The 23,952-nt window shown below is 48.1% G+C and overlaps 1 protein-coding gene across 1 annotated transcript in view; it reads left to right on the plus strand.

Moving 5' to 3' along the window:
• The first annotated feature begins 8,024 nt into the window (after window positions 1-8,024).
• DTX1 (deltex E3 ubiquitin ligase 1) overlaps window positions 8,025-23,952 on the plus strand; it is a 136,313-nt gene continuing 120,385 nt past the window's right edge. The window contains exon 1 of the mRNA XM_033956790.1: window positions 8,025-8,386. Within this exon, the coding sequence (XP_033812681.1) occupies window positions 8,137-8,386 (250 nt within the window). The 5' untranslated portion in view covers window positions 8,025-8,136. The remainder of the gene's footprint in view (window positions 8,387-23,952) is intronic.

The raw sequence follows: 23,952 nt of genomic DNA on the forward strand, positions 1-23,952 counted from the left end.
CTCCTGTCTCCCCCGCTAAAAACCTTATTTGCGGTTTTTCAGCATTCAGGGGGGTTCCCGGAACGGAACCCCCACGAAGATCGGGGGGAGTCCTGTATAGCAATCCCTTTCCCTAACCACCTTCTCCAAAGAAATCACACCTCATGACCCCCCCACCAGCAATCCTTCTCCAGAGTAACCCCCAGCACCTTGGAACACACTTACCACAGTACCATGGGGCTCATTTGCAAAGCAGAAAAATGCTCAAAATGTGGCAGATGGACATTTTTCTTATTTTGCCAAAACAACTCAATCGCTATTTTTGAAACCCATTCTTAGGCACTTTTCTACACAGCTCATATGCAGCGCCTCTAAATTCCAGGGCAGCATGTTGTAGGCGTGTTTTACCAGCACGTATGCGTAAATATGCCACTTAAGCTCTATTCCGTGACTTTAGGCCCCGATTTCCTACACAGTGCCAGGCATTGATTCCACAGTCTTAAGACTGGTTCTCGAAATTCTTACGATCCCGCTCCTACACTGTTAATATGAATGGCACACTATGTCATCTCCTTGGAAACCGTTGTGTTGAGTCCCGCAGGGATCACCTCTGTCCCCTATTCTTTTCATCATCTATATGTCCACTCTGAAACTCTTCCATCTATCTCCCTTTGTAACATTATATACATACTAGTCTTTAAACCCGTTACATTAACGGGTGCTAGAATAGATGTGTGTGTCTGTCTTTCTCTCTCTCCTTGGCCACTTTCTCTGTTTTTCTTTCTTTCTTTCTCTCTCCTTGGTTGTTTTTTATCTTTCTTTCTGTCTCTCTCTTTCCTTGGCTGTCCACCACCACCCCTTCCCTGCTCTCACTGTCCAGCAGTAGCCCTTCTACCTTTCTTTTACCTTCCCCCTGTCCAGCAGCACCTCTTCCCTTCTCCCCCTGTCCAACATCAGCCCTTCTCCCTTCCTTTTACCTCCCCCCCTCTTCCAGTAGCACCTCTTCCCTGCTTCCCCTGTCCATCAATACCTGTCCATCAGCACCCCTTCACTGTTCCCCTGTCCAGCAGTAGCCATTCTCCCTTCCTTTTACCTCCCCACTGTCCAGCAGCACCCCTTCCCTGCTCCCCCTGTCCAGCAGCAGCCCTTCTCCCTTCTTTTTATCTCCCCCCTATCAAGCAGCACCTCTTCCCTGCTCCCTAATACCTGCTCCCAAACCGCCATTTCTACCCTCTCTCCATCCCGGCTTCCTAGTCTCTTCTGGCCCACCAGCACGGATCGCCGGCCGGAAGTAGCGAACCTCGCAGGCTGCTCTCTACCTCGGTAGCATGTTCCGTCTGACGTGATCCCTTACGTCAGAGGAGGGGCGGGCTCGCGTCAGAGAGAACATGCTACTGAGGTGGAGAACGGCTTGCGATTCACGCTACAGCCGGCCGGCGATCCTCAGCAGGCTGCTTTGAAGAAGAGGGCAGACGCGAATGAATAGATTTACTACCGTCTTAGAGTGAGTGAGGGTGGGAGGGAGGAGTTGCAGGCATGTTCTCCGCTTTCTTGCGTCCGTGGTCACAAACTCCGCCACCACACACCACAGGCTCATTCTACTGGCACGGATCTACGGATCACAGACGCAGGGATCACAAAGTTTGAAGTGCACATGCACGCTTAGGGTTTTATTATAGTAGATGCAGATGACATCCTTGTCCTTCTTGAGATAGATTCGAACCTTACTAACCTCACTGAGAATATAACAGCATGCATAGCGAAACGCCATTCCTGGGCCTTCACTGTACAAATGTAAGGTGATGCATGTCGGTAACAAAAATCTTATACCCGAATACAGGATGTCTGGTGCGGTACTTGGAGAGATCCTCCAGGAAAGAGACCTGGGAGTACTGGTCGACAAGTCGATGAAGCCGTCCGCGCAATGTGCGGTGGCTGCGAAAAGGGCGAACGAAATGCTAGGAATGATTAAGAAGGGGATCACGAGCAGATCGGAGAAGGTTATCATGTTGCTGTACCGGGCCATGGTACTCCCTCACCTGGAATACTGCGTCCAGCACTGGTCGCCTTACATGAAGAAGGACACGGTACTACTCGAAAGGGTCCAGAGAAGAGCGACGAAAATGGTTAAGGGGCTGGAGGAGTTCCCATACAGTGAGAGATTAGAGAAACTGGGCCTCTTCTCCCTTGAAAAGAGGAGACTGAGAGGGGACATGATTGAAATATTCAAGATATTGAAGGGAATAGACTTAGTAGATAAAGACAGGTTGTTCACTCTCTCCAAGGTAGGGAGAACGAGAGGGCACTCTCTAAAGTTGAAAGGGGATAGATTCCGTACAAACGTAAGGAAGTTCTTCTTCACCCAGAGAGTGGTAGAGAACTGGAATGCTCTTCCGGAATCTGTTATAAGGGAAAACACCCTCCAGGGATTCAAATAGGGAAAAACACCCTCCAGGGATTCAAGATAAAGTTAGACAAGTTCCTGCTGAACCAGAACGAACGTAGGTAAGGCTAGACTCAGGGCACTGGTCTTTGACCTAAGGGCCGCCACGTGAGCGGACTACTGGGCATGATGGACCACTGGTCTGACCCAGCAGCGGCAATTCTTAAAATGAACCTGAATGAGTCCAAAACAAAACTACTTTGTCTTGGCCCAAAATTATATCAGTTACCCATGCTCATTCCAGTACCTTCTGGTCCCACACAGCAGATCAAATTCTCAAGCAAAGTTTTGAGCATCATTATTGACTCTACACTTTCCTTTAATGACCATCTCAACTCTCTGGTAAAAAAAATGTTTTTTTAGTCTTCACATGTTGAGAAAAGTGAGATCCTACTTATGCCAACAACATTTTGCTGTCCTCGTACAATCAATCATTCTTTCCAGGCTGGACTATTGTAATTCCATCTATCTAAGTCTAACCAAGAAAAGTCTTCAAAGACTTCAGCGGATCCAGAACACTGGTTGATCTTCACAAAAAGTAAATTTGATCATGCTTCCCCGCTTCTGTCAGAACTTCACAGGCTTCCAGTAATTTCTAGGGTTCACTTTAAATGTGCCTGACTAACATTCAAGATCCTGCATGGCATTCTCCCCCCCCCCCTTAATTCCACTATCTTGGAATTCTACGAGACCTGACACTACCAGATCCATCCATAAATTTAAACTATCTTTCCCCTCATTAAAAGGCGTTATCTATGCGGGAAAATTAGGGAAATCTCTTTTCTTCAAAATCACTGACCTTTGGAATAACCTTCCTGCCTTGCTGCGGAATCTGGGCTCCTTCCAATTATTCCGAAAGCATCTGAAAACTTGACTATTCTCAAAAATGTAAATCTCGCTACCCTCTTTATAATCACTAATTCTTACTATGTTTTCCCTTCCTTCTATTAAAGTTCCTGTAAACCGTGCCCAGCTCTATCTTTATGGAGAGGATGCGGTATATAAACTTAAGGTTTAGCTTAGTTTATCAGCGGCCTAAAAAGCAGCCGCTGATTCTGCGTCAATCATGCAACGGCACCGTATAGAGCAGGAGGGGCAACTCCGGTCCTCGAGGGCCGGAATCCAGTCGGGTGTTCAGGATTTCCCCAATGAATTTGCATGAGATCTATTGGCATGCACTGCTGTCAATGCATATTCACTGGGGAAATCCTGACTGGAGTCCTGCCCTCGAGGACCGGAGTTGCCCTCCCCTGGTATAGAGAAAATTGCTGCCGATACCATGACCCAATGAACTGACACCGTCGCCGAGGGAGATTCTGCATGGGAAAAGGGGACTTCTGTGCAAATTTTGCTTTGCGCAGTCGTGCAGAATCCCACCAGGAGTAAGACGTAGGAAAAGGCTTAGGTCGGGGGTAGGGAACTCCAGTCCTCGAGAGCTGTATTCCAGTCGGGTTTTCAGGATTTCCCCATTGAATATGCCTTGAAAGCAGTGCATGCAAATAAATCTCATGCATAGTCATTGGGGAAATCCTGAAAACCCGACTGGAATACGGCTCTCGAGGACCGGAGTTCCCTACCCCTGGCTTAGGTTTTACCGCCAGAGAACAAGTTCATACCTAAACATAAGAGACTTTACTTAACGTCTCAAAGAAACCCCCCAAGAAAAACAGACACAAGAAGAGCTCAGCCAGTGTAAGAAACACAAAGGGGAAAGAACAAGGAGAAATTATGCAGATCGATTTAATTTCAGTGCAAAACGTGGACTGGGAGGCACGGGACAGGATTTCGCCGGTGCAAGCCTCCGGGAGACACTATGCAGCCTGCCCCAGTTTTCCCTGCATCTGAGGGCTTGGGGTATATTTGTCTTTCCTCTGGGCTGGCTCTTTGCCGGGTTATTTCTTCTTATATGGTATCTCGTTTCATTCCTCATGTGCTTGTTCCCTGCATTGTTCCAGGGCTCCTTGGATCCCAGTCTAGTCTCGGTCTTGTGTCCCTGGATCCCAGTCTTGCCTTAGTCCTGTACATCGAGAAACCAAAGCAAATATCAGCAAGTACACTTCTCCCTCCGTATTCGCGGGGGATGCGGGCAGAACATAGCCGTGAATACCGAAAAACCGTGAATAACGTTTTGCATTGTTATTTGCGGTTTTTCGGTAAAATAGACCTGAAAAAGATTATAAACCGTGAATTACCCGACCTGCGTTTTGCTCCGTACAATGCCGGGAGCAGCGATTTCCAATGTGAAACGCCGGGTTCAGTGATGAAAATTAGGGGGGTGGAGTCAGCAGCTGAAAAATAGCAACTAAGAACATAAGAACATAAGAACATAAGCAGTGCCTCCGCCGGGTCAGACCGTAGGTCCATCCTGCCCAGCAGTCCGCTCCCGCGGCGGCCCGAACAGGTCACGACCTGTCTGAATCACTAGAAGGGGCCCCCTTGCCACCTTGGTTTCCCATTGAGTCCTATCTTCCCATCAAAGTCCTAACCCTCCGGTCTTGCACATGCACGACCTAGTTGGGTTTCTATACTTATTTCCTGGTTAGCTTTCTATACTTGTATTACATCCCAGCACCTCTCTCAGTATCCTATGATCCCTTTATCCTTCAGGAATCCGTCCAATCCCTGTTTGAATCCCTGTACCGTACTCTGCCTGATCACTTCCTCCGGTAGCGCATTCCAAGTGTCCACGACCCTTTGGGTGAAAAAAAACTTCCTTGCATTTGTTTTGAACCTATCTCCCTTCAGTTTCTCCGAATGCCCCCTCGTACCTGTTGTCCCCCTCAGTCTGAAGAATCTGTCCCTATCCACCCTCTCTATGCCCCTCATGACCTTGAAGGTCTCTATCATATCTCCCCTGAGCCTCCTTTTTTCCAGAGAGAAGTCTAGAAGTCGTCTGACTATGGCGGTATAGAAAATTAAAGTTATTATTGTTATTATTAGTATTACTGTGCAGGCTATAGCCACATTCTTATTTCAATTCACTTATTCAGAGTATATTTTCCAAAGAATTTGCGCAGAACTTTACTCCGAATTAAGAGCTCAGACCTCGGCGGTGCGGCTGTAGGAACAAACGTTCACATACAGACTTATCACACCCTTTAAACAGCTAGGGGAGTCTCATTCCGACATAGACTATGGGCTCCTCTTATAAAGCCGCGTTAGCGGTTTAACGCGTGCAATAGCATGCGCTAATTTGCTGGCCGTGCTAGCCGCTACCGCCTCCTCTTGAGCAGGCGGTAGTTTTTCGGCTAGCGCGCGCTAAAAGGTCACGTGCGATAAAGGTGCTAACGCGGCTTCGTAAAAGGAGCCCTATGTTTCGCCGTAGCTTTCTTAAGGATAGTCACCTTAGTTTGCCGCTGGAGAAAGCTACGGCGAAGCATAGTTCCATGTCGGAAAGAGACTTCCCTAGTCGTTTTCCTCTTTAAAGACGAGTATTGAAAATTAACACCTCCCTCGCCATTTTAATAAAACTGCGAAATCGTGGGGGTTTTTCTGGCGCAGGCCGGCACGCTGAATGCTCTGCGCTGCTCTCGACACTCATAGCGTTCCTATGAGCGTTGGGAGCAGCGCCTTCAGCGCACCGGCCTGCGCTAAAAAAACGGTTTCGCGGTTTTGTAACGTAAGAGTGTCCATCTGAAAGTTTATTGAGCCCAGTGACGAAAAAGGTGTGATCAGTCTGGTGACGGGACTAAAGCACGCGGACAAATGAGCACAGAAAAATGCACGCAGGCGCCAGCGCGCTGGATTAAAAGTTAAATTTAAAGCGCTCGGAGGGTGTGTGGGGGAACTCCCCCCACTTTACTTAGAAGTGTTGGCGTTTCTTTTAGGGGGTGGGGGAGCCCCCACTTACATCAGAGGGTGTGTGTGGAGGGGAACCCCCCTACTTTACTTAGAAGTGTTGGCACTGCTGTTAGGGGGTGGGGGAGCCCCCACTTACATCAGAGGGGGTGTGTGGAGGGGAACCCCCTACTTTACTTAGAAGTGTTGGCGTTGCTGTTAGGGGGTGGGGGAGCCCCCACTTACATCAGAGGGGGGGGTGGAGGGGAACCTCCTACTTTACTTAGAAGTGTTGGCGTTGCTGTTAGGGGGTGGGGAGCCCCCACTTACATCAGAGGGGGTGTGTGGAGGGGAACCCCCTACTTTACTTAGAAGTGTTGGCGTTGCTGTTAGGGGGTGGGGAGCCCCCACTTACATCAGAGGGGGTGTGTGGAGGGGAACCCCCTACTTTACTTAGAAGTGTTGGCGTTGCTGTTAGGGGGTGGGGGAGCCCCCACTTACATCAGAGGGGGGGGGTGGAGGGGAACCTCCTACTTTACTTAGAAGTGTTGGCGTTGCTGTTAGGGGGTGGGGGAGCCCCCACTTACATCAGAGGGGGGTGTGGAGGGGAACCCCTACTTTACTTAGAAGTGTTGGCGTTGCTGTTAGGGGGTGGGGGAGCCCCCACTTACATCAGAGGGGGGGGGTGGAGGGGAACCTCCTACTTTACTTAGAAGTGTTGGCACTGCTGTTAGGGGGTGGGGGAGGAACAGAAAAATCGCACTTTCCTTTGTAATTGTGGGGGGAGGGGGAGGTTCCCACATCGAACCCCAATGGCAGCGCCAACACTTCCATGGTTTTTTGTTGTTTTTTTTTTTTTTTTTTGGGGGGGGGGTTAGATCGTTTCCATGAGATGAAAGTGCACCCAGGGTGTGTGAACAGAAATGAGACCTCGAAACCCAGCCCTGGCGACCACGAACAGAGAGAAGGGAGAGAAAAGAGGCAAAATTAAAAGCAGCAAAAGCCAGAGAATAGAAGAAAGACCCAGGGAGGGAAAAACAAAAAAGAGAGAGAGAGAGAGAGGAGAAAGGGGGAAACATGGCACCCTAAAACAAATGCACTTCCTAAAGGAGTGTGGGACTGAAAAAAGGAGTGTGTGTTTTGTTTCTTGGGGGGGGGGGGTTCCTGGTGAAATGCCAGCTGAAAGGAAGGGATGCCCCCCCCCCTTTGGATATAAAGAGATGTAGAAATGCAATCGCTTCCTCTGGTGGAGGAAGGGCAGAGGAGCTGGGCTGTGGTTGCTCTGCAGGGAGATATCAGTGTGGCTGGGGGGGGAGGAGGTGTCCCCTCCCCCGAGAGCTTCTGACAAAAGGGCCACCGAAACCAGGGGCGACCAGTCCTGCTTGTCCGCAGGGATGTGAGAGCCCCATGCCCTCCCCCTCCGCAGCTGGATGGGGGGGGGGGGGAAGAGCAGCAATCTTTCCGCTGTCTGCAATAAACAGCGTGCGGGGGGGGGGGGGAAGCGCTATAAACCCCTTTTAATGAAACGTCCAGCAGGCGAGCTCAGCACTGGCGTTGCATATCAAGTGGGCTTTGGATGGGGGGGGGTCGACTAGCTCTGCAGGAATTCTGCTCTGGCTGTGCAGGGGGGGGGCTGGATGTTTTAGCGACCCCCACCCCACCCCGTGTCACAGTAAATCTGAAAACAAGGCGGCTTCCCCCGATCTCCAAAAACCAACCCCGAAAAATCAGCAAAGGGGGAGGAGCCAGAAACGAAAGAGGGAGGGGCGAGAAGGGATCGGCACGAAAGAGAAGCGTGTCGTTTCGTTTCGGCCGTTCTGGCCATTTGATTTCTGATCGTCGGGACGAGCGGATCGCGGGGGAGGGGGAGAGCGTGTCGGCCAAAGAGCGAGGGGCCGGGGAGGGGGGCAGATGCCCGAGGATCGCGCCCAGCCGACATGTCGCGACCGGCTCTGATGTCGGCCGGCGGCCTGGGCTTCCCCCCGCAGAACCTGGCCCGCGTGGTGGTGTGGGAGTGGCTCAACGAGCACGGCCGCTGGCGACCTTACTCGGCCACCGTGTGCCACCACATCGAGAACGTGCTGAAGGAGGATGCCCGGGGCAGCGTGGTGCTGGGCCAGGTGGACCTGCAGCTGGTGCCCTACGTCATCGACCTGCAGTCCATGCACCAGTTCCGCCAGGACACGGGTGAGTGGCATCAGCTCAGCAGGCTTTCACTCCCACAGCCAGTGTGCAGCTTCTCCCCTCCCCCGCTTCTGTCCCAAATTCCTCAGTCCCTCTTCCCCCCCCCTGCATCTCTCCTCACATGCAGCATTTTCCTTCTCTCGCCCCCCTCCATAGTCCAACATCTTCATGAGCCTTAGGTATACAGCAGGGATCTCAAAGTCCCTCTCGGGTTTTCAGGATTTCCCCAGTGAATATGCATTGAAAGCAGTGCCTGCACATAGATCTCATGCATATTCATTGGGGAAATCCTGAAAACCCGACTGGATTGCGGCCCTCGAGGACTGGAGTTGCCCACCCCTGTTCTAGAATCTTGTTACTCTTAGAGATTCCGGAATCTTGCTATTTTTTGGGATTCTGTATGGAATGTTGCTACTCCTTGGGTTTTGGCAGGCATTAGGGACCTGGACTGGCCAGCGTGAGAACGGGCTACTGGTCTGACCCAGTAAGGCTATTCTTATGTTCAGGGGTCGCAAAGTCCCTCCTCGAGGGCCGCAATCCAGTCGGGTTTTCAGGATTTCCCCAATGAATCTGCATGAGATCTATATGCATGCACTGCTTTCAATGCAGATTCATTGGGGAAATCCTGAAAACCCGACTGGATTGCGGCCCTTGAGGACCGGAGTTGCCCACCCCTGTTCTAGAATCTTGTTACTCTTAGAGATTCCGGAATCTTGCTATTTTTTGGGATTCTGTATGGAATGTTGATACTCCTTGGGTTTTGGCCAGGTATTAGGGACCTGGATTGGCCAGCTTGAGAACGGGCTACTGGACTTGATGGACATTGGTCTGACCCAGAAAGGCTATTCTTATGTTCAGGGGTCTCAAGTTCCCTCCTCGAGGGCCACAATCCATTCGGGTTTTCAGGATTTCCCCAGTGAATATGCATTGAAAGCAGTGCGGGTACATAGATCTCATGCCTATTCATTGGGGAAATCCTGAAAACCCGACTGGATTGCAGCCCTCAAGGAGGGACTTTGAGATCCCTCCATCCCCCTCCATAGCCATAGCCAGAACAGGGCTCAGGAGGGCAAGGCGCCAAGGGAGGTAGGTCCTCTTGGATCTGAAGTACCAGCCCAATGGCATGTGCCCATCCTTGTCCTGTTCCCCTCCCCCCCCCCTGAGAAAAGTTGCAGGGTGGACCAGGAGGCTGGATCTGGCTATGATCGTGCCCCGGTGTGAATGGGGGCACACAGCCTCATGACCTGCCAGGCCAGTTCTGCGTCCTTGGCTCTGCTGAGGATCTGAACTGGTCCTGGAAGGGCAAAGGGCAAAATTTTTGCTAGGAGAGGCCATCGCAGTGCAAAAAAACCCCCTAAAATCCCACTGCACAGTAGCTGCAGGGTAAGTGGATAACAATAGGTTTCTCTATTAACATCAGTCAAAAGAAAAAAAATTCAGTGGGTCTGAAGAGCTGCCATTGATTTAAGGGCCTTAAAGATCACTGCTTTAGACGTTTTAGGGTGGCAGGCAAATCGGGTATCCTCTGCTTTTCTTTTACTTGGAAAGGCTGGAAATACAAGGCAAATATCATTCTGTTTGGGGGAGGGGGTGGGTTTTTGTTTTGGGGCAAATTCAAATGCTCATGTACATAGTGAGAAAAAAAGGCCTTTTCTACTTTTGTTTGAAGATGCAAATTGCATAGTAAATCACAGCAGATAAAAGACAGTATGGATCATTCAGGTTACTCCTCTCTAGACCTATTTAAAGTGAGAGAGTCAGTTAAATTTTGCTTCTATTCCATCCTCTTTCTCTTTAAGGATCCTTTGGGCTTATTCCAGAGGTTTCCAAACCTGCTCCTGGAGGCACCCCCAGGTTTTCTGGATATTCATTGCGAGGATTCTAGCTGCCTTCGGGACCAGGTTTGGGATCCCATACATTTGTGAATCCCCACCACCTCCCCCAGAGGTTATTCCAGGCATCCACCATCCTCTTCTTGGAAAAGTGTTCATGTTACTCCTAAGTCTCAGGGATCTCAAAGTCCCTCCTTGAGGGCCGCAATCCAGTCGGGTTTTCAGGATTTCCCCAATGAGTATGCATTGAAAGCAGTGCATGCACATAGATCTCATGCATATTCATTGGGGAAATCCTGAAAACCCGACTGGATTGCGGCCCTCGAGGAAGGACTTTGAGACCCCTGGTCTACCTCGATTCATGTCCTCTAGTTCAGTGGTTCCAAACCCAATCCTGGAGGATCCCCCAGGCCAGTCGGGTTTTCAGGATAGCCCTAATGAATATGCATGAGAGAGATCTGCATGTAATGGAGGTGCCAGGCATGCAAATCTGCTTCATGCATATTCGTTAGGGTTATCCTGAAAACCTGACTGGCCTGGGGGTCCTCCAGGACGGGGTTGGGAACCACTGCTCTAGTTCCCCGAATTGAAGCCGTGGGATCTGGCACAACCTCCGAATCCCTTCTTGAAGAACTTGGCAGAGGTTTTCTGGCTTAATCGACACGTTTTAAGGTGCTGCCGTACCAAGATGATCAGATCTTGCCTTGCCGCATGGAGAAGCTGGATTTTGAATGTGGCTCATATTTTTTTCAGTATCGAGGTCGGGTACGTTGGATAGTTCCTTGTCCCCAAAGGGTTCACAGTCTAAGCTTGTTCCTGAGGTAACAGAGGTTTAAGTGACGTTTCCATGTTCGCAAGGGGCCACAGTGGGGCTTTGAACCCTGGCTCTCTGCTCCCTGCTCTAACCTTAAGGCTACTTCTCCATTACAGAAACTGGAAATACACGTCCAGACACGCCGTGGAGAAAAGCCTGTGACTGATACCGTGCGAGTGTTTGGTTAGTGTACGGAGACACCACGGCCGTTAAATCAGTCTATAAAAACAGGATGCGGTGGAAAAACCCACCTCTAATAACGACTCGGCTAAATCATACTTATAGACAAAAGGTGAAAGTAGACATCACGAAAATCAGTAACGGTCCAAAAATCTTAGCAAAAGTGCTTCCAGAATTCCATATCAAACACTTAACTGGCATATAAAAGCATTGGTGGGGGTGGGGGGGGGGTTAATTTTGTAGCAGAGACTGAGTGTAGTGTCGGCTTTCAAAAAGGAATTATGCAGACCTCCTGCCCAAGGGGTTTATGCTAGATTACTCCACCTGCCCTGCGCATGTACAAATTATCTGGGTTAGGCTTTGTACCATACGCATGTCATTTTCAAAAGCAGGTATGTAAATACAACCCGTCCGCAAAGCCACCTATGAGAACACCCCCCACTCGGTTGGGGAAAAGTTACTTCTGTAAAGGCTTGTGGGCGCATATATGCAAATATTGAACACTGCTGCCTGTGTAGAAAGGGCCTTTGAAATTAATTACCGCACTAAGATGCAAGCTGTGAAATATAACCCACATTCAGAAGCCTGACATGCTGTCAGCCTGTCATTATTTAGGATTTCTGTTGCTTAGGGCAGCGGTTCTCGCACTTTCTCGGTTCATGGCACCCCTAGGTTACGTATTTCCCCTCAAGTCCCCCCCCCCTCCCCCATGGCGTTGAGTCCTGTCTTTGCTGGCGGGGATGCCCAAGGCCTGCGTACGAATCGAATCGGCAGCAACTTCAGATGTTGGCGCCCTGCTCAACATGAACTGAACGCACGCGGGAGCGCTGGGGTCGGTGACCGAAGCATGCAGCCGACCGCTTCAGCTGGCGGGGCCTGGGCAGCTCCGCCAGCCAGCTGCAATTTTGCAGGGGGATCTTAAAATACGCCGCAGCTCCCCTGGGAGTTTGCTGGGACGTACAGTTTGGGAAGCGCTGGCTTAGGGTTTTTCCTGCAGTCTTGAATACGGACTTGTTGATAATGATAGGCTTTCATTAGAGTGCCTTGTATTTTTGGCTAAGGGGGGGATGACTTAACAAATATCTTTTGCACGAGAAAAGCCAAAGAACACCCAGAAGTAGGGGTGGACCAAGAAGTTTCTTGCACACACATCTAGAATATAAAGCACTCTTTTATTTGCAAAGCACTGACATATATAAAGACATGATATGGGACTGCGTTTCGGTGGATAAGAACTTAAGAATTGCCGCTGCTGGGTCAGACCAGTGGTCCATCATGCCCATCAGTCCGCTCACATGGCAGCCCTTAGGTCAAAGACCAGCGCCCTAACTGAGTCTAGCCTTACCTGCGTACGTTCTGGTTCAGCAGGAACTTGTCTAACTTTGTCTTGAATCCCTGGAGGGTGTTTCCCCCTATAACAACCTCCGGAAGAGCATTCTAGATTACTCTGTCGGATGTACAGTATTATTATGTCAAAAAATGTCAAGAAGTCTGCATCTGCAGTGTACTAAAGAGAAAAGCAAGAAGACCAAACTATCAGTCTCACAGCCAGTGCTGCAAAAGTGCGGGAAAACCAATGCAAGAAAACCAAACTGTCAGTCTTGCAGCCACTGCTGAAAAAGTGCGGGAAAACTGATGCAAGAAAAAGTGTCTTGCAGCCAGTGCTGTAAAAGTGCAAACTATTGGTCTTACAAGCAGTGCTGCAAAAGTGCAAACCGTTGGTCTCACAGCCAGTGCGGCAAAAATGCAAGGAAAACCAATGCAAGAAAAACAAACTGTCAGTCTTGCAGCCAGTGCTGAAAAAGTACAGGAAAACCGATGCAAGAAAAACTGTCAGTCTTGCAGCCAGTGTTGCAAAAGTGTGGGAAAACTGATGAAAGAAAAACAAAACATTTGGTCTTGCAGCCAGTGCTGCAGAAATGCAGGAAAATTGATGCAAGAAAACCAAATTGTCAGTTTTGCAACCAGTGCTGCAAAAATGCAAACTATTGGTCTCGCAACCAGTGCTGCAAAAGTGCAAACCATTGTTCTTGCAACAGTGCTGCAAAAGTGCAAACCATTGGTCTTGCAACCAGTGCTGCAAAAGTGAAAACTGTTGGTCTTGCAATCAGTGCTGCAAAAGTGCAGGAAAACCGATGCAAGCAAAACAAACCATCAGTCTCACAGCCAGTGCTGCAAAAGAGCAGGAAAACCATAAGAAAGCCAAACTGTTGGTCTTGCAACCAGTGCTACAAAAGTGCAAACCATTGGTCTCACAGCCAGTGCTGCAAAAGCGCAGGGAAACTGATGCAAGAAAAACAAACTATCAGTCTTTTAACCAATGCTGCAAAAGTTCAGGGAAACCGTAAGAAAAACAAACTGTCTCACAGCCAGAACTGCAGAAGCTCAGGAAAATTGATGCAAGAAAACCAAACTGTCAGTCTCGCAACCAGTACTGCAAAAGTGCAAACCGTTGGTCTCACAACCAGTGCTGCAGAAGCGCAGGAAAACTATAAGAAAACAAAACCGTTGGTCTCGCAACCAGTGCTGCAAAAGTGCAGGGAAACATGCAAATAAAACCAAACTGTCAGTCTCGCAGCCAGTGCTGCAGAAGCGCAGGAAAATTGATGCAAGGCCACCAAACTGTTAGTCTTGCAGCCAGTGCTGAAAAAGTACAGGAAAACCGATGCAAGAAAAACTGTCAGTCTTGCAGCCAGTGTTGCAAAAGTGTGGGAAAACTGATGCAAGAAAAACAAAACATTTGGTCTTGCAGCCAGTGCTGCAGAAGCGCAGGAAATCCATAATAAAATCAAACCGATGGTCTCACAACCAGTGCTGCAAAAGCGCAGGAAAACAGATGTGAATAAAACCAAACCGTCAGTCTCGCAGCCAGTGCTGCAAAAGCGCAGGAAAACCATAAGAAAATCAAACCGTTGGTCTCGCAACCAGTGCTGCAAAAGCGTGGGGAAACAGATGCAAATAAAACCAAACTCTCAGTCTCGCAGCCAGTGCTGCAGAAGCGCAGGAAAACCATAAGAAAATCAAACTGTTGGTCTCACAACCAGTGCTGCAAAAGCACAGGAAAACAGATGCAAATAAAACCAAACTCTCAGTCTCGAAGCCAGTGCTGCAGAAGCGCAGGAAAACCATAAGAAAATCAAACTGTTGGTCTCACAACCAGTGCTGCAAAAGCACAGGAAAACAGATGCAAATAAAACCAAACCGTCAGTCTCGCAGCCAGTGCTGCAGAAGCGCAGGAAAACCATAAGAAAATCAAACCGTTGGTCTTGCAACCAGTGCTGCAAAAGCACAGGGAAACAGATGCAAATAAAACCAAACTGTCAGTCTCACAGCCAGTGCTGCAGAAGGGCAGGAAAATTGAAGCAAGAACACCAAACTGTCAGTCTTGCAGCCAGTGTTGGAAAAGTGTGTAAAAAACTGATGCAAGAAAAACAAAACATTTGGTCTTGCAGCCAGTGTTGCAGAAGCGCAGGAAAACAGATGCAAATAAAACCAAACCATCAGTCTCGCAGCCAGTGCTGCAGAAGCGCAGGAAAACCATAAGAAAATCAAACCGTTGGTCTTGCAACCAGTGCTGCAAAAGCGCAGGGAAACAGATGCAAATAAAACCAAACCGTCAGTCTCGCAGCCAGTGCTGCAGAAGCGCAGGAAAACCATAAGAAAATCAAACCGTTGGTCTTGCAACCAGTGCTGCAAAAGCGCAGAGAAACAGATGCAAATAAAACCAAATTGTCAGTCTCACAGCCAGTGCTGCAGAAGCGCAGGAAAATTGATGCAAGAACACCAAACTGTCAGTCTTGCAGCCAGTGCTGAAAAAGTACAGGAAAACCGATGCAAGAAAAACTGTCAGTCTTGCAGCCAGTGTTGCAAAAGTGTGGAAAAACTAATGCAAGAAAAACAAAACATTTGGTCTCGCAGCCAGTGCTGCAGAAGGGCAGGAAAATTGATGCAAGAACACCAAACTGTCAGTCTTGCAGCCAGTGTTGGAAAAGTGTGTGAAAACTGATGCAAGAAAAACAAAACATTTGGTCTCACAACCAGTGCTGCAAAAGTGCAAACCATTGGTCTTGCAACCAGTGCTGCAAAAGCGCAGGAAAACAGATGCAAATAAAACCAAACCGTCAGTCTCGCAGCCAGTGCTGCAGAAGCGCAGGAAAACCATAAGAAAGTCAAACCGTTGGTCTCACAACCAGTGCTGCAGAAGCGCAGGAAAGCCGATGCAAGGTAAACAAACTGTCAGTCTGTGAGACTGACAGTTTGTTTTTCTTCCCTTTCTCTTCAGTAAACTGGCTGCTATTGGGATGCAGACTCTGCTTTCTGACATCTTTTTAACATAACACATCGGACAGAGTACTTGTGACTTCTGAAGCAGGCGGTTGGTTATCCACTGAAACACGGCCCCATGTTGAGTCTTTTTATCTGTCGGTGCATTTCCAATAAAAGATTGCTTTGGAGTCTACATTGGTGTGCAGGAAAGTTCTTGGTCTTCCCTCTGCTTTTGTGTTCTTTAACAAATATCTTTTTTCATGAATAAATAAATACATTCATCTATCTCAGTGTTTTTCAACCTTTTTTGGGCAAAGGCACGCTTGTTTCATGAAAAAAAATCACGAGGCACACCACCATTAGAAAATGTTAAAAAATTTAATTTTGTGCCTATATTGACTATATATAAAGTAATTATCTTGAATAGGAATCAAATAAACACAAAGAAAGTATTTTATAATTACTTTATTATGAAATATTAAGTAAACAGAATAGTGAAAAATTATAAAATACTTTATTCAGTGCGAAACCTGGGCCTGTTTGGCTGAACACAAAGCTGATATTCTGGCTGGAATCGAAGAAAGACACACACGTAGCTCTTCGTCAACAGCTCTCAGTCTCTCTCTGTATTTGGTTTTTATAGCATACAAAAATAGACAAATATACCCTCCATCCTTTTTATTAAACCACAATAGCAGTTTTTAGCGCAGGGAGCTGCGCTGAATGCCCAGCGCTGCTCTTGACGCTCATAGGCTCCCTGCGCTAAAAACCACTAGTGCGGTTTAGTAAAAGGTGACCATATTGTAAAATATAGACAGCAGATATAAATTCAGAACTGTGCATAGTAAGTGAAGGGAAGTTTTCATCTCTGGGAATTTACCCAGTTAACTATTAAGTTATTTGGGCAAATTCCTTTGAAAACTGTGGTAATACTGCCTCCACTTTGCTAAATTTAAAATAAAATCATTTTTCCTACCTTGTCTGGTGATTTCTGGTTGCACTTTCTTCTTCTGACTGTGCATCCAATCTTTCTTCCCTTCTATCAGCCTGTATGCTTTCTCTCCTCCACACCTCATTCCCTCCCCCAACTTTTTCTTCCTCTCTCCCTGACCTTTCTTTCTTTTTTTCTGTTTCTCTTCTTTCCTTCTGTTTCCCTGCCTGCCCCCTTTTTTTCTTTCTCCCTGCCGTTCCCCAAGCCACTGCCACTGCCATCGGGGAACAGGACCCACCAATGGATAACAGGCCCCAAAGCCGACGCCTGCTCTCCCTGACGTCAATTTTGCAATCGGAGAGGAAGTTCCGCCCAGCCAGGCAGCGATTGGCTGGCCCGAACTTCCTCTCCGACTGCAGAATTGATGTCGGGGAGAAGAAGACTTATCGGCTCGATAGATTAGATCGCCAAGACAAAGTGAGTCCTGGGTGATCGACTCACTTTGCCTTGGCGAGCTACTGGCGCCCCTGCCTCGGGCCCCCTGTCAGCTCCGGGCCCCTGAATGCAGGACTGGTAGTACTGCCCTGATGGCGGCCCTGCGGCACACCAGGCAACATCTCGCGGCACACTAGTGTGCCGCGGAACAGCGGTTGAAAAACACTGCCCTACAGGTTTCAAGTTTTATTAATATTTGATAAATCGCTTATTCAATTAACTAAGCGATGTACAGCTATATAAAAACATAGGTTGTGGAAAACTAACATGATAATACACCTCTTTTAATCTGGGACAAACATGCAGCGTGGGGATAGCGGGGAGAAGTTACAAAAATTTTTTTAGTTAAAGAGAGAGAACAAAAAAAAGGGAAAAACAAGAGGAAGGGTAACAGAATAAGAATTGAAGTTTCACGTGGTAGGCCTCAATGTTAAATATTAAACGCATCTTTAAAAAGATAGGTTTTTAATGTTTTTTTGAATGAACTTATGTGCTTTTCTTCTCTAATGTACTGTGGTAAAGTGTTCCACAGTTGTGGGGCCAACTGTGCACTTGTTAAGGAACACTTCGGGATAGATTCACTAAACTCACTGATCGTGTCCCGACCAGTTTGCGAGCGTACCCCGACCCGATTCACTAACCTCCTGGCCGATCAACCTCCCACCCATGCAAATGAGGTGACATGGCATGCAAAGTAGGAAGGCAGCGATTCACTAAACAGAAGAAGGAACGCCGATTGGGCTGGCCGATCCAAAAAGAAACGACTGCCGAGGACCAGTCGCTGCCGACTCTCCTGCTCTCTGCCGGCTCTCCTCTCTGCCGCCCTGTCCATGCAGTGCGAGCCCGTGGTTTTAACCCCCGGGTTAAAAGCATGTTCTGTTCCATTAATGTCCACTCAAAACTGTAGCCACCCCCTCCTTTTTTTTTTTACCTCGCTTGTGCGGTCTGCGCCTGCGTCTGGATCGTTCTGCAGCGATCCGTGAAGTCGCTGTGGGGCATCCCTCCGATCACATTAATTTGCATGAGCACTCGTAGTGAATCGGTCGCCCGGCAAGACTTGGCTACGGATCGCCCAACAAAGGTGAGCTTAGTGAATACAGGCCTTAAAACAGAACTGGTTCACTGTGATGGGAACCACAGGAGCATAAGATGATACTGGGTCAGACCAAGGTCCATCACCCCCAGCATCCTCTCTTTGATAGTGGCCGGCTCTTGACCCGAGGACCCAGCAGATTCCCAAAAGTAAATCTCTTTCTTATAGTTCATTTCCAGGAAAGAGACTTAATCACGCATCTCTCCAGACGAAGGAGTTGGCTTGCAGCTGAATTAGTTATTTTGGCTGCAGTCCTGGGTTTGTTATCAACTGTTCTGCAGCCACCTGTGGATCTTATGAGTTCTCTGAGAGGCTCTGAAGGGGAGAAGAAGAGACCAGGTTTATTTGGTGCCCACAGAGCGCCACTGTATCGTGAATAAAATAACTTTTGGATTAGATTGTTGTGTTTTTAGCTGGTTTTAAGAAAGGTTTGGACAAGTTCCTGGAAGAAAAGTCCATAGTCTTGTTATTGAGAAAGACGCGGGGGAAGCCACTGCTTTCCCTGGATCGGTAGCATGGAATGTTGCTACTCCTTGGGTTTTGGCCAGGTACTAGGGACCTGGATTGGCCACCGTGAGAATGGGCTACTGGGCTTGATGGACTATTAGTCTGACCCAGTGAGGCTATTCTTATGTTCTTTTGAAAGCATATTAAGTGCTAAGCTCGGGGAACCGCTGACCTGACCTGGAATGGTATTGTATTTGAGCCGAATAAACCCTCTGGAAGCACCGTGCTGACTGTTACCCAAACTGGTCTTTTACTGGATTTGTTTAGGAATCCTGAACCCTGAGAAATTAATGTCATTAGCAGCAGTTCAGTTCAGTAAAATGTGCACAAGTTTTATTCTGTGTAATCCTAGACATTAAAACCCCCGAAAGGGAGTGTCTTCCCATATCCTATTCATTTAGCAGCAGATACACAGTAGATGCTCATTTTAGAAACATGATGATAGATAAAGGCCAAATGGCCCACCCAGTCTGCCCATCTGCAGTAATCATTATCTCTTCCTGGCTCTGAGATCCCACTGACTATCCCAGGCTTTCTTGAAATCAGACACAGTCTCTTTTGACATTATTTCCCTCCCCCTCCCCCGCTCTTGGCAGCTTAGTCCCATGTTCCCTCTGTGTTTGCTCCTTGGAATCTGCTCCCTTGTGACATCACATCCACATTCTTTTTGATTGGCTGGATTATTATTATGGACTAGAATATATGTCTGTCTGTCTTTCTTTCTTTCTGTATCTCTCCCTGCCCCTGTCTCTTTCTTCCTTTCTTTCTATTTCTCTCCCTCCTGCTGTCTTTCTGTCTTGTCTCTCTCCCTGGCCCACTTTGTCTGTCTGTCTTTCTTTCTGCCTCTCTCCCTGCCCGCTGTGTGTCTGTCTTTCAAGTGCACTGCCTGCCTGTCTTTCTGTCTCTCTCCATGGCCCCCTTCTGTCTCCCCCTCCCAAAGCAAACCAAGATTACTCCCTGGCCCCGTTTCTCTCTCCCCCTCCTTCCCTGTGTAGCAGCAGCATTTCATCCCCCCCTTCCCTGTGCAGCAGCAGCAGCATTCCCCCCCTTCCCTGTGCAGCAGCAGCAGCATTCCCCCTTCCCTGTGCAGCAGCAGCAGCATTCCCCCTTCCCTGTGTAGCAGCAGCAGCATTCCCCCTTCCCTGTGCAGCAGCAGCAGCATTACCCCCCTTTCCTGTGCAGCAGCAACATTCCCCCACTTCCCTGTGCACCCACCCTTTCCTTGCCTGCTCCCCCTGTCCTGCAGTAGCCCTACCGTGTTTAACTTCAAAGAAAAGCACTGCGTCGCGCTGTTGCTAGCCTTGGTGTCTTCTGTCCACTGCGGCCAGCCCTAGCGGAAACAGGAAGTTGCCAGAGGGCGGGCCACAGTAGAGAGAAGGCGGCGAGTCCAGCGGCAGCACTGCGCAGTGCTTTTCTAAGAAGTTAAACGCTGTGGGTGGGTGAGCAGGCGAGAGGGAGGAGGGGGAGTAGATGCCGGCGGGGGTGCCTGTGCCCCCCCATTCTGAATCAGCGGCGGCAGTGGTTTATCTGGCGGTGAGTGAGGGTGGGAGGGGGGAGTCGCTGGAGTGTTCTCTGCTTCTGTGTTCGAAAATGGAATTCAGCACGGACTCAGAGACCACGGTCGCAGGGAACACGCCGTCCTAAGTGCGCATGCGCGCTTTGGGTTTTATTATAGAGGATTCCTTCCTATTGCTGTGTATAATATTATTCACAATGTACTTGTGGCTGTTACATTTTGCTGTAAACGAGTTTTCCTAGACAAGATGAGGAGGTCAATACATTTGGCCAAGCTAATTACCCTGCAGCTACATTTCTACTTTGCTGTGGCTCATTATTTTTAACGTAGTGGACGGAGTCTCCTGGTTTTGACCTTTATAGACTTTTAAGATATCCTCTTAAGTAGTATTACACCTTTCTGTTACCAGCTTTTAGAATATAATTTAGTTTTTTGTGTTTTAAGGTTACAGAGCCTTTTATATTTCTAATGCCGTGGGTTTTAGAATTCCGTAGCAAAAGCTTCTCAGGGTTTCAGGAGAGCACCGGGCTACGTAGGAGCTAAAATTTCTGTAAGATATCTGGCTGAAAGACACACTTAACGTCAAGGTCAGTGGATGGCTGACTTCTGGCAGCTAGAAACTTAACACAATAGCAAGTCAAAAAGGCAGAAATCGCAGGGAAGAATCCTAGGAAAATCACAAGGAAATCATGGAGAAAAAGGTATAGAACTTTGAGTGCAAATTCCTCCACCTAGGGCAGGGGTAAGCAATTCCGGTCCTCGAGAGCTGGAGCCAGGTCAGGTTTTCAGAATATCCACAATAAATATGCATGAGATAGATTTGCATCTCAAGGAGGCAGTTCATGCAAATCTATCTCATACATATTCATGGTGGAGATCCTGAAAACCTGACCTGGCTCCGGCTCTCGAGGACCGGAATTGCCTACCTCTGACCTAAGAACATAAGCCGTTCCTCTGCTGGGTCAGACCGGAGGTCCATCATGCCCAGCAGTCCGTTCACGCAGCGGCCCATCAGGTCCAGGACCTGTATAGTAACCCTCTGTCTATACCCTTCTATCCCCTTTTCCTTCAGAAAATTGTCCAATCCCTTCTTGAACTCCAATACCATACCCTGTCCTATCACGCCCTCTGGAAGATAAAGTATGGGATGTCCCCACATTGAAGTATCCTTATGCTGAAGGGCTTGTGGTCACCGTATGTGGCAGTCCTGTAATTACGTAACATCATTTGTATTATTTTGGGGCTGTGATATGGGTATTAGTCACGTTGATGCCAGAGTGCTCAGTTTGTGTGTGAGGACTGTAGGATGTAGTCATGATCTGATTGGAATTTGAAAAGCTGGCGTTGCAGGTGATATATGCAGCTAGCTTTTCCCATTGTGCCGAAAGAATTTCCCAGGATCAGCTACTGGAAGAGAGATTGATCTGTACTTCTATTGAGAGAATTGCATATGCTTGAAAGAGAGAATGTGACAAACACAGTGGTGTTTGGAAACACTGGATGCAAACTGACCTGGCCACTGGCCACAGTATATTTTTGCAGAGTTTTTAGTTTGTGCAAGATCTGGCCCAAGCCACTACGTTTATCACACAACTTGATCAAGAAAGTCAGGAAGAATGAGAGAGACCATGCAAGACACATGTTCGTCGCGAGTCATAAGGCGTATGGGGACAGACTTAAAGATCTCAATCTGTAGACTTTGGAGGAGAGGCGGGAGAGGGGAGATATGGAAGGGATGTTTAAATGCTACGTGGCGTAAATGCGTACGAGTCGAGTCTTTCATTTGAAAGGAAGCTCTGGAATGAGAGGGCATAGGATGAAGCTTAGGAGTCATCTAAGGAAATACTTTTTTAAAGAAAGGGTGGTAGATGCATGGAACAGTCTCCCGGTAGAGATGGTGGCAACACAGACTGTCTGAATTCAAGAAAGCCTGGGATAGGCACCAGGGATCTCTCAGAGAGAGAAAGAGATAATGGTTACTGCGGATGGGCAGACTAGATGGGCCATTTGGCCTTTGTCTGCCGTCATGTTGCTATGTTTCTATAATCATAAAGTTCTATGACATCACAATGCAGGTGTAAAGAGCCTTAGCCTATAGGAAGAGGAGATGCAAATGTTAAGAGCCTTAGCCAATAGGGAGAGGAGGAGATAGTGGATGCTGTGGATGGGCCATTTGGCCTTTATCTGCCATGTTTCTATATCCATAAAGCTCAATGACTTCACAATGCAGGTGTAAAGAGCCTTAGCCTATAGGAAGAGGAGATGCAAATGTTAAGAGCCTTAGCCAATAGGGAGAGGAGGAGATAGTGGATGCTGTGAATGGGCCATTTGGCCTTTGTCTGCCGTCATGTTGCTATGTTTCTATAATCATAAAGTTCTATGACATCACAATGCAGGTGTAAAGAGCCTTAGCCAATAGGAAGAGGAGATGCAAATGTTAAGAGCCTTAGCCAATAGGGAGAGGAGGAGATAGTAAATGCTGCAGATGGGCAGACTGGATGGGCCATTAGGCCTTTATCTGCCATCATGCTCAGCAGTCCCAGATGAGCTTATGAAAGATCAGTATTATGTCGTTCTAATTGCTTATCAAAGATATGGACTGCCTTTAGCATCTTATCTTGCTACCATTCTTATCTTTTTGACCAGCAGCTTCTTTTATCTCTTTTGGGCTTCCAGCTCAGTCGGAACCAGTCTCTGAGCTGTGATCTCATGAGAGTTCATGCAGAGCCATGCGCTGGTTTCCTCTTGTTTTATAACTGTTCTGCAAGTCCAACTGTTTTAGTAAAAATTGTTCCCATCAGTCCCAGCAGGCTCACAGTCTTATCTAATGTACCTGGGGCAGGGGAGGATCAAATGACTTGCCCAGAGTCACGGGGAGCAGTGTGAGGTTTGAACCCACAACCTCAGGGTGCCGAGGCTTTCGCTCTAACCACTGCGCCCTCCCCAGCCCATCCTAACCTTAAGACTCATATACGGTACACTGATCGTGCCGTCTGCTCAGTTCCGGCCACTGTTCTTTATTTTAGAACCTTCATTTTCTGATTAGAGGGCTTCTGTGTTTGTCCCAAGCTTTTTTTTTTTTTTGCATTCCGTCTTATTAAATCCAGGTCTGAGCCAGCACCCGTCATATCGTGTGAACTAATAGGCCGGTTCCCATGCATGTGTATTCCCAAGGAAAACTCAAACTTGGCTCCGTCTCTAGAAGAAGGGGGTCTTGTCTAGTTCACCAGACACACACCTTTTCAGCCTGGAAAATGAAGGAGCATAAAACACAGCCTTTGAGGAGTGTTTGCTCAGCTGCCAGCAGGGATCACCTTTCACCCTGTATGTTTTCACAACCTGCAGCTATAAAATGCCTTTTCTGTTTCTGTTTTATCAATTATGGAGAGAGCAAAACAGAAACCAGAAGGTTTTATAAAAGGCCTTGTGTTGCACGAGCTGGACAGGACAACTTTACAGCGCGGTCCACGTTTGTAGGTGGTACGTTGGGCCCAGCCCAACCTTGGTTCTGACCTGCAGGGTCTTAGGTCGTTTCCGTACGACTTGGGAAGGTTTCGCTCGGCGTACGTTGGCAGGGTCCAGAAATCTGAGAACCTCCCGGAGCCTCTTGTATGAAATTCACATGGCTAGAAATGTCTGTGGCAGAGGCCATGAACCATGTGGAAAATGCAAACGGGAAAAACCCCGTTGGAGCGAAGAACATCTACCGCGCTTGGCAGCGCGAGCCAGCTGGTGAAATTCTGCAGTGTGTTGTATCGCCAAATGAATCCTTGCAGGAAAATTAAGAGACTTTTACTGAGGGTGGAGTGAGAGGAGCAGAAAATGGTTTTTTGGGGGGTTATTTAAAATTTTTTATTTATGGAATTATTAATATAAGGAATAAATTCCTCTTAGGTAAAGAAAAAAGGGTGTCAGGTCAAAAGCGCGCCGGGACA

Source organism: Geotrypetes seraphini, chromosome 8, assembly GCF_902459505.1.
Source record: "Geotrypetes seraphini chromosome 8, aGeoSer1.1, whole genome shotgun sequence".
In the NCBI taxonomy this organism is placed as follows: Eukaryota; Metazoa; Chordata; class Amphibia; order Gymnophiona; family Dermophiidae; genus Geotrypetes; species Geotrypetes seraphini.